At 33.1% G+C, this 12,023-nt stretch overlaps 1 protein-coding gene across 3 annotated transcripts in view; it reads right to left on the bottom strand.

Moving 5' to 3' along the window:
* Window positions 1-519: 519 nt before the first annotated feature.
* The window catches only part of LOC145668932 (uncharacterized), a 97,311-nt gene continuing 85,807 nt past the window's right edge, over window positions 520-12,023 (bottom strand). For 2 of the 3 annotated variants that reach the window (XM_081737212.1, XM_081737211.1), the window contains 2 exons: window positions 6,736-6,927; window positions 520-5,793 (listed from right to left, as the gene is read on the bottom strand). In XM_081737212.1, coding sequence (XP_081593338.1) covers window positions 5,656-5,793; window positions 6,736-6,927 — 330 coding nt within the window. In that variant the 3' untranslated portion in view covers window positions 520-5,655. The remainder of the gene's footprint in view (window positions 5,794-6,735; window positions 6,928-12,023) is intronic. The other variant, XM_081737213.1, reaches the window with a different exon arrangement.

The following is a 12,023-nucleotide window of genomic DNA, read 5'->3' on the forward strand; positions in this document are numbered from 1 at the left end:
TACGAAATAAATTTGCACAAACTATTGTTAATATTTCACATTATAAAAAGAAATCATTTACATGACTACAATGCCTAATTATAAATGCAATTAAAATTTGCTTAAATTACTTTTAATGGCTGCATAAAGACACTTTCCTTGATATAAAGAAATATATAAATATTTTAAAATCCAGTTAATATCACAATTAATTGTAAACATTTTCGAATCAGTACCTCAACTGTTATACCTCTAGGAACTCTCAAAGAAAAAAAATGGCAGTATACAAACCTGCCGCAATCCACACTAGCGTTTAGCATTAGATGCAAGAAAGATTACTAGAAATAATACTAATCAAATGATCAATTAGTAACCAGACTAAAAAAGAAATATCTTAAGAGTAGTCTTTGACGGTTATTGTTTTTTGGAAAAAAAATTCACAAGAAAACGCATATGACTAAGATTCTATAAACAGAAAATAGCTGATACAACTGCTCTTCAAAGGAATCATCTTCAATTTTGCATTAAAACATATGCGGATATTCTTACTCTGGTTTTATTATCATTTCCAGTTACTGAAACCACATTCATTATTAAGCACAATATAATATTTTTTTAACATCTGTCATATAATAATATTAATAATCTCTTCCTTAATTATTTCTCTGTCTCAGTCTATTTAACTATTTCATCAGTTCATGTGATTCTTGAAAGTATATTGCACCTTTCATCCCAAGGTTACGACTTACAAACCAGCAGATATGCAAACCACTGTTCGTAGTTAGCAGTTTGAAATAATGCGACCTTGCGACCTCTCAAAAAAAAGCACCATACAAAAACGCAACTCCATAATCAATTTTATCTAAACGTCAATCACTTTTATTACAAACTATCACGAAGTTCAAGCTCTAGTAAGCAGTCAGTAAAAGAAAGGAAGAAAATCGATCAATTAATTCTGAGCGACACAAAATGCGTAACCAACCAACCAAACAAACAAAAAAAAAAAAAAAAAAAAAAAAAGTTTTAATATTGAAAAAAAGCATATAGTGCAATGTTTATTATACAGTGCAACAATATAAATACATTTTAGGACTCTTCATCTAAATAATAAACTCTAATATAAGATGCATCGTTCAAAATTTCTGTAACAAATCAGATTTTACTCCTTTCTTTTATGCTGAAATGAACGTAACAGAAATTCCAATGATAAAAGTTACAGTAAATGCTTACTTCGACTATTTACGTATTACTTACTGTGCATACAAATTGATAGTCACAAGTATCTCGGTGATCATCACATTGAAGATTCTAGAGTAAATATTGAAATATAATAAATAATACAAATTTCCCTTTGCAACTCGTGACTTCACATTTAAAAGTATGTTCCTGTTGGAACAAGTTTATCCATGCTCTGACAAACTCGTGTTTGCAAGAAATACGTGTCAGTTACACAGTCACCACATGGAGTTGATTAGAGATCAGTTTCGTACGATAACATAATTTCAAAGCGGGCTTAGATGCCATTGGTTGTTCCTGCTAGAAGCATTTGCGAATTCTTGACTTTCAAAAATAACTAAGAATTCCCACTGTGGACAAGGTCTGAATCCACAAGTAAACCAGGAGTGACTCTTGAAAACGTTGCTGCTGCTTGAAGATCTAAGTTATCAGAAACAAAAGAAAATGAAGATCGGATTGTCGGTAATATTGAACATAATCTTGTATGCACATTTCCAACGCTAACGTACTTACACGACACTTGCAGACAAAACAGTATGAAAAGATAGGATAACGTTATCCAGCTTTCGAGGCTATCATGTTATTCTCATCTAAGTTGAAGGGGAAAAATGCCATATTTATAAACATGACCGACACCACATTTATTTCCCTTTATTCTCTAAGTTGATAATGAATATCCTCAAACATCCTCAAACGATTGTTAGTGCTATTTTATCTTTTCACAAATGTTTAATAGTGCTTCTGTTTTCTTACGCAAGTACTTTTTCACCTTTATGTTATTTCGACTTACATTAATTCCATTGTTTGTTCTAATACGTATGCCAGTTTAATCAAGAAAGGAAACGTCAATTAATATCAATGCAAGAATTAAATCGCAGATTTTCGACGTCCACAGAGTGTGGGAACCAAGATAGCTGCTGCTTTACTCAAGATGTTGTCTTGTGAATATGATTCCTGTTGAAACAAAACAAAAAACAGTGACTGCAGGTCAGCACACACGCTCTGCCTTACCGAAGTTTTTGAGTATTTGAGCAAACGACGACTAAAGGCCTTCGTGGAACCTTGTTTCATTACAGCAATGTCAGCTTAAACACGCTGCTCAGATATTTCCCTTCTTCGCTCAAAACAAAGTGCGGCCACCTTATTTCTCTATTCCACATCTTCCCCTATTCGCGAGATTTGGCACTAGGCGACGAATTTCTGTTTTCAAGACTTAGGGAAAAACTACACAGGATCAACTTTGATGGTGACGAGAAGACGCTACAAGCTTTCAGTGGAGAAATTTTATGTATGTATACAAAGCACTGGAAGTACTGATTCAGAACCTGGTCTCTTAAGATGGACAAATGTACTGCTGTGTGAGAAGACAGCGGACGAATACTTTGAACTCCTGTTGAGTTTCGTGAGATTCGGACCACTACATCACTTTAAAAATTCCAGGCATCTATGTCGTATACTTTTACACTCAGGAAAGTACTTGAGATTCACTTTGATTTCATAACGAAATCAACGATTTCTGGTAATTTTAGTCTTCTAACTGCATGGCTATACCAAGGAAATAAAACTTTTCGATTTTTCAAAAAACAAAATGACAACATAGGAGTTTGAACTTTCAAGATATACAATTCAAAAATGTACAATCAGCGGCAAAAAACCTGCAACATAATCATGTAAGTTTATTGTGAAATAACGAAGTCTTTTGCTCCAAAATAAGTGTTCACGGGAGGACGCCGAGGTTTATCCTGGCGTGATTCGTGCCACTTAGACGTTATGTTGATTCCCTGTGCTGTTAGGCGTAGTATCACAATAAACTTACATTCTCATGTTGCAGGTTTTTTGCCGCGGATTGTACAAATAGCGGATGATCAAAATTTTTCCTTTTCATGTTTAGACAGACTTCGTGTTCTACCAAATTGATAATAAAATAAACAAGTAAATGAATAAAACAAAGTAAAAAAGGACCTTTGTTATGGACTGACGCAAATATTGCTTAAGTGCTAAGTTATATGAAAAATTTACTCAAGCCTAATATTTAAACTTACGGAATGTTATTAGCTTGTCAATCGTATAATTTTTATTAATGCTGCTATGTTACGACAACTGTGATTGGTTCCTTTCTCTAAGGTAAAGAAAGGAAAGGATTAAGATTTTAAGGAGGTAAGACGGATGGAAATTTCTGCTATGAAAAGAATCAGATGCCAACTTACTTCTTTGATGTGCGAGAATAAAACATGCTGAAGAGGCACATTTACGGTTTTCACACAAGAAACTGCTGTTTCTAATCTCCACTTTGAGCCCAGAAGTAGGAATCAACACAGATTTCGAAATATTAACAGTATTCATAAAAACTACGGAATTTATAGCTATGACTCAACATTTGTAAACATTATCTTTGCGTAGTGTGACTTCGTTTCAGATACGATGTTTACTTTACTTTATCTCACTTTCTTTCATGAAGCGCGCGTTTCAATCTCTGATATTAGTCATACATATCTATATTTCTCTTCGCGTCCAATCGTACTTTAATAGGGAACTAACTTGAATATTGTAATTTTTACATTTCATAATTAAGAAGAGCAGAAAATCATTTAACATTATACTTTCTCCCTCAGGATTCATGCTCTTTTCTAATATACTTAATTTAAAACTAAGAACGTTCTCCCTTCCTAGCTATCATGATTAAGTGATTAAAAATTTAAAAAGAAAGAATCTAAATGGATTAACAAGATGAGATATCCTCTTTATGACGATAAGCGAGTACCAAGTGCTAGAATAAATAAATGTTCTAGAAATTAATTTAAAGTTCAAATCATCCAGGAACGAAGGACGAAAAAAAAAAAAAAAAAAAACTGTCTTCTGGTCGAATGTTAAACAATCTAAATGGTACAACTGTTCTTGCAATCTCTCTCTGCTGTTCCTCTGACGTCTTAACATTACGCTTGTTTTGCATTTCCCTCTCTTCCTAACATCAACTTAAGAAAACAATATTCAGCTAAAAACTCAGAATATTCTTTACATCTGGTGCATCATATATAGTTTTCCTTGTAGGCCATAGTCAGAGGAACATAGTCCATGTCAGATAGTGAGAGTATATACAAAAATTGAAATTAACTGAAAAAAAAAAAAAAAAAAAAAAAACGCTTCATAACAATGTAATAGCGCAATTTGATATTACATTGTTTGATCGTCACGTATTTAAAGAAAATAAAATGTGCATCCGTAAATTCTTGTACATGGAAATTGATTTGCGTAATGCGAATATAACATATTACACATTTTAGTGTTTACCATTTTCAATTTACCGCAGAATACCGAGTTAACGCCCCTATCAACAGTATAACTGACAACACCTTTATTCTAAATTGTGATGTACTAGAACTGTCCTTACGTTCATTTTATATTTATAATTAATCCTATCAGGAGAATCTATCTGTACTAGATTGAAAATAATATAATAAACTTATGGAGTTCTGGAATTTCTACCCTCGTCAGAGTAAAATAATCTATTAATACCGCAGTCATACAAACACGAAACAGAATACTAACAATGCTAATGAGAGCTTACTGACTCCGCTTAAAAAAAATCAAACCCCTATCCCAAAACAAAACCTTCCTATTATAGTTTTGATGCTGTCTTCTCAAAATTTCTACACCACTTCTCATAAAAGCATGGGATGGCATGTACCAGTACGGAAAATTTACCATTTTATATTCGAAATACAACTTCAACAATTGCTTATAGAGCTTGAACTTGTTACGAGCTCTCGACCTTGAACACGATCTCCATACTAAAAATTAATCCATGTTGTGATCACATTATGTACTTATCTGCTGGTTTGTACTTGTATTATTGAGCGCTCAAACATGATTTAATCACAAAGTAGTTTGTCAAACGTGAGAGCATTACTGCATAAAGTCGATTGTTGTAACTACATTCAAAACGGTGGATGGCGTGCTCTAAACTCTTCACGTACCAATGATACTTCGATTTATCACTATGTGACACAAAGAAAATTATTTTTCTTAGAATATCAAGTTATGCGCTCTAACAATTTCAATGACTGTGATCATATTCCTGTTTATTTCTTTACTTCCAAATTCAAATATTCTTGTAGAACAGTCCTAAATAAGATATTTCATACATATCTACTCTTCATCTTCCTTCAGCGTTAATACCCTTTAATTATCAAAATGTTAATAACATTTTCTTTTGAATCGATAATACTGGGTTGAACTGTCGTTTGCAAACTGGTGGTGAATGTTCTGGATCTCATTCTTTCAATAATAACAGCTTTAAAGGAATAAGATGACCAATGATGTCATGCCAGGGCTCCCAACTTCTGGCATGTTACAATACATTTAAATGATTACGACCTTCAAATTTTTGAAGGACTTACATATTTGTATACTTTTTCTGTCTATTTCCCAGCATTTGCTCTCTCACTGAGTAGCAAATTTTACAGATATAAGAGATAAATCGACTATCTTTCGCTGGTAACGCTGATAAAATGTCGCTGCGGAGTTGACATTGTTAAATTTGATAACAGCTCGACGCTGCTTCGGAATCATTTGCAGACTCTGTAAAAAAAGATCAAAGAGAATTACAATTCTATTCTGATAATAAACTTTTTGCATTCCTAACAAAATTCTTCACGAACGACTATGAATAACTTCAGCACAACAAGTATGAGGAAAATGTGATTTTTACTTTTAACCTCTTGTGAGGTAATTTCAATAAACGGAAACAACATTTTCGATATTTAAAATAAATAAATGAATAAAAATACCTTTCAAGTGTTCTCTACTTTTGATTTTGTGCTGGATTTAAAAACTCGACAGTTAATAGGTTAGTACAAAAGAAGCCACTCATCTACATTTTATCTGAATACTGTTTTTTTTTTTTTTTTTTTTTATTTTTTTTTTTTTAATAATTGGCACTAATATGTAACGAACTTTTTATATTTAGGCATTCATGTCTGCATTAATCTGTTAGAAAGATGTACTGTTGCCAGTTCATCGTGAATTACTAAATGTAAAACCAAAATCAAACTCACAGGTGTATTGAGATGTACGTGCAGTGGGAATTTAGATAAAACTGTACATAATTTCATCCTTGATTTGTGTACGTATATGTGTGTGGTGTCATTCTCATGTAACTATAAAAAGACCAAACGTATCTTCATAAACGTTTCTCGCGTACCTGATAGTTGCAACAAAAACAAATATTTTGCCCACTTATACAAACCATGGACTGACATTTCAACTAAGTTACAAACATAATGAAAGCATGAACACAATAAGTCTACTATATGAAAGCATAAAAGCGTATAAAAGAGAGATCAATGAATATTTAAACGCAGAAAAAAGCATTTTGAGAATTGCAAGCAAATGATGTAGCGCACTTCAAGCATCTGCATTAGGCAAGTGTGAATCATGCATTAGATTAGAAGAATCATACATGCTGCATACTCCCTCTCACATTCACTTCCAAGGCACAGAAACACTGACAGATAGACTCACTTCAATTTGGCCAACTCCTTGGCACATCTTTCGTAGCTGGGATTCGGAGGTGCTGGCCGCAAGATTTTCAATTACAACGGTATTTGACTTAGGTATAACGGTTGAGACGATGTTCTGCCCTCCGGATGATACTTGATATCCAGCGTTGCTTTTTACTCCTGTCGCTACAACTTTTCGCACAGATTGCTGTACCTACGGACATTAGTTACGAATAGCCTTAGCATCTACAAAAACTAACAGTTATCACATTTCTTTCCAGAAGCAAGTCTTCAATGCATGCTAAGTACAGAGTTTTCAAATTACTTAAGATCATTAAACTACAGAAGAAATTGTTATAACACTCAACATATATTGATAACACAACATATGTTGATATTGATAAACATTACACAATGAAAAATAAATTCCAGAAGTGAGAATCGTTAATTCTCAAGCTTGTAGAAAATTCGCGATTTTCCTGGAACTCTCACAAAATAAACTACCATTATATGTATTATATGTTACTGTTGAACATTATATACTTAGAAATGTACGTATATAGCTCAAATAATTAAATACAAATAATTCTGTACACTTCCCGATTTCGTATCTTACAATATAAAGGATTTCTTTGTAATATATAGAAATTTATATACACTCGTGTCTAGACTGTTAATTAAAAACCAAAGTTTATGAACATTTTCAACCAAAACTGGATGATTCAAGTTCTAATTTTTACGATTATCTTCTATAATCAGGATGAAACATAAATATAGCTTATTTTTATATGAGAAACTAAATAATTAACGTCATCAATACAAGTAATAATCTGCTGTGGATTCAAATGAGACACTATTTTGAACGCATATTACTCATGACACACACATCTGAGCACACTGCTGTTCGCACTGTTTCATATATTATGCCCTCTGTTATGCGATTACAGGCAGTATCAACTGAGGAGACAGTCAACGGGAAACATGCAGCCATCGAAAGCGGAAGTCTATCGGACTCGTGTTCGAGATTTCGTGCTGAAGAATGCAGGAATCTCTGACGCTGATGTCGTGAAGCACTTTCCAAAAGAAGGACTGAGTCGTGTAACAGTGTACAGAACATTAAAAAGGATCAAAGGTGGGATTTCAATTTAAAAAAGTGGCTAACAAAGAAAAAATGATTATGACGAAAAAAAATCAAAGAGAAGATTGTGTCACTGATGGATGCGAGCGACGAATGTACGATTTCAAGTGCTGCACGTGCATTAAAAGTGAGTCGTGATGTTATGAGGAAGTGGATATTGGAACTGGGGATCAAAAGGAAGACAAAAAAAGATGCTCCATATGCAGGTGAGAAACAAAAGAAGAAATAAAAAGTCATTCTGAACAAAATTGCCAGGGACGAGTTTCGTACCTCTAATGATGATAGGAACATAATAATGGATGATGAAATACATTGATATGAATGGGTATGATTTTAGTGGAGACATGTCGTACTTTGAATCTGCTCACATTCCTGTCCGTGAATCCGTAAAATTTAAGTTCAAAACTAAATTTCCACAAAAACTACTCATCTGAATGGCAATAAGCAGAAAAGGTCATATTTCTCGGCCATGTTTTCATAAGCAATCAATGGGTGTAATTAACGATATAATATATCAAAATGATATATATACCATGAAACATATATCAAAATGAAGGTATTCGAAATAGAGTTATCCCATTTATCAAAGAAAACTATCCAAATGGTGATTACATCTTTTAGCCTGATTTAGCTTCTTCTCACTATGCAATAGGGACGCAGCAGCTGCTGGACCGGGAGAGAGGGCGGTTTTTGCGCAAAGACGCAATATATATATATATATATATATATATATATATATATATATATATATATATATATATATATATATATATATATATAAACACGTCTGGAAAAACTAGCCCGAAAAATAATGTCAATTCAATGCAAACCATTCGAACAGCTGATGAAAAATGTGAGTCCAAAAGTCAGAGTGGCTGTTAATCAGGACGTTCTTTCTGTCTTTAACTGATTTCATATGATTATAGAATGTCTATTGTGTCATCAGTACAAAAACTGAGACTTTTCATGTGCAAGTAAACAAATACAGCAATTCAAAAATGTGTCTCATTTGAATCCACAGCAGATTATGTAACATATTTTAATAAGGAATAATCAACTGGAGTTATTGTCTGTTTCTTTTTTTTTTTTTTTTTTTCATCCAGCTACTTTCCGCAGACCTCTGTGTGTAGAGGGAATATTTAAAAACAATAATAATTCGTACGTTACATTCTTCGTAACAAATAAATGACGGACGATAAGATATCAAATAAGCTATGATATCACACCACTCTCTTCTAAATAATACTAGCTTTTTTTAAAAAAAAATCTTTAGAATTACTAAGCAAGCTAAATATGAATAAAATACAATGGTGATCCACTTGAAATGTATAGTTTATTTATCTGCTGCAACATTTCTTTCTCTTATTTTTCTGAGAATATCTTCAGGTATCTTTCTCAGAATATCTTATTCTGATTACAGGGAAACAGGCACAAATGGGTTATGTCCGTAAGTAAGAGGTATCCGTTACAAGGAAGTTACACAAATATAGATTTCTCACAGTTTATGCGATAATTATACGCAGTACACAGCCAGTACACTGGCTATAAATGGGTAAATATAGGCTAATACTATTCAATACTGGAATTACTGGAGAATGAGTTTATAGGAGCGTGTACTACAATACTTCACGTGTAGTTGTTTTCTTCAAGCATATATCATCCCTTGTTAAGATCTCTTAATTCACATATGACTTTGCGAATAGTAAACACAATAAGGACACGAAATATTATTATTACATAGTGACTATGTAGACAGAACTTAGTAACCGTTCGCGATTTATGAATTTCTTGACCGAAAAGTTTGTAATAGTTATTTGCAGTGTACATCTTGTGAACACTAACTTCTGTTCAAAATTTGCTGTTTTCTCTATTGTGTAGAATCAGATATTTATTCTCACATTGCAGAAAATATTTTTTGTCCTAATAACTAAGTAACTATTTATGGCTAATGGAATTCGCAGGTTCAATGCCGCATTCACAAAAGCTTTCCACTGACTTCTGTCCTTAACCAAACTAGATCCAGTTCCTACTTTGTATCCATTTTCTGAGAGATCCATCTTAATACTGACCTCTCATCTAGCCTAGGTCTTCCTAATGGTCATATCTCGACTGAATTTCCCTTTAAAATTTTGAAAGCGTTCCTACATGCATTCATTTTGGCTACATAACTTGCCCACCTAACCCTCCTAGACTTGATGACCCTAACAATGTTCAGTAAACGGTATAAATTATGCAGTTCTTCATTATAATGTATCCGCCATCCCTTATTCCCGTACCTTTTGGGTCCGAATATTCGCCTCAGGATTTTATTATCGAATACTTTCAGTCTGCGTTCTTCCCTCAAAGTAAACGACCATGTTTTGCAGCCAACAGCACAGCAGGCATGATTATCGTTCTATACATTTTAAGCTTAATTCTTCGACAAAATTCGCGAAGATAAAAGATTTTGAACCGAATAATAATACGAATATTCTGTTTCCAGTCGATAATTAATTTCTTCGTCGATATAGTTTTGGTCTGTTACGATTGATTCTAGATATCTGAAAGTATCCACTTACTCGAAAGTATTATTTTATATTTTGACGCATTTATAATTTGCAGTATTACTATCCCGGCGAATTTTTGTGTATTTAGTTTTCTCTGCGTTTACTTCTAAACTTATGTCCCTACAAGCGTTTAATAGAACCTCTGCATTTCTTTCTAATATTCTCCTATTACCCCTATCAGATTTACACCATTAGTATACGCCATAACCAGGTGGAGACCATTCAACTCTAGACCCTGGTTGCTATCTTTCATTTTTCTAACAGCGTATTCTAGTAGAAAATTGAATAATAATGGTAACAACGCATCTCTTTTTCAGGCCATTCTCAACGTGGAAGCTTGTGGACAAGTATTTCCCTACTAAGACTTTATATTGAGATTCATTTAAATACATCTTAATTAATCTAATTAGCTTTTTCGGTATTCCAAATTCTGTAAGAATGTTAAACAATGTATCCCTCCTAACCGAGTCGTAGGCTTTCTTAAAATCAAAAATTATCGAGGTACCAGGGTACTATATTCCCATTTCTTTTCAAATATTTGTTGAATGGTAAATATCTGATGAATAGATCGATTTCTCGTAAACATGCACTGATAATGTGCAATAATTCTTGCTGGGGACAATCTTGCTAACAGAATGTTTGACAGGATTTTATAGGATGTTGACAGAAGAGAATTGCCTCCATAATTAATACAACCAGTTTTGTCGCCTTTCTTGTAAATTGGAACAAGGATTGATTTTTTTCCACTCTTGTGGCAATTCCTCCTTGTTCCAGACAAGGAGAATGAGTTTGTGTATCTTGTTCCACAAATTTTCCCCTCCAACTAAAATAACTCAGCCGGAATTTTGTCTACACCAGGAGATTTGAATTTCTTTTAATTTCTTTACAGCAATTTTTATTTCTGTTCGGTTAGGCTCTGGAATATAGGGTTCTGGTGTGAGCCTTTCTGTGCCAATACTGATAATAATTTTTAACTGTTATGAAAATGTTACTAAAATGATTTGGGGAGGGGAGGAGAGACCTACGTGTCCATATATAAGTGTGTACGTAAAAGGAAGAGTTCTGTTCTGTAATAACACACATTTTTGCTGGGACAAAAACATTGTTGTGATTGTTAAGAAAAGTTTCATTCTACTTATTTTTTATAGTCTTCAGATTTTTTCTTAATTTACGGGGAAGTATACCTCTATTTTGGATCGCAAACATTGATATACTAAAAAATCGTACCTGAAGATGTTCCTAGAAAAGTAAAGCAATAAAATATTACAGCAGATAATAAATAAACTTTGCATTCCAGGTAAATAACTATTTTAGTACATAGAAGTGCATAAATATGCATACTTTAACTTGATAAGCTGGATATGTATTCTGTAATTTTTGACAACAGGCAGACAGCATTCACATACATACAGTGTTGGCAATATAGAAACTCAAAATAATTACCAACTGAAATATATCAGCCATAACTATTGCTAGATTCAACATCAAAACTAAATAGAAGCATCGAAGCCAAATACAAATTAATAATAAAACAGCGTACGAAATTATGTTTACTATAATTATAAATGATTTAACCCTTAGCATCGAAAATAGGATCCCTCAGAGACCTCAGTGTAGGAAATATAT

Source organism: Thermobia domestica, chromosome 13, assembly GCF_964235325.1.
Source record: "Thermobia domestica chromosome 13, izTheDome1.hap1.1, whole genome shotgun sequence".
Lineage (NCBI taxonomy): Eukaryota > Metazoa > Arthropoda > Insecta > Zygentoma > Lepismatidae > Thermobia > Thermobia domestica.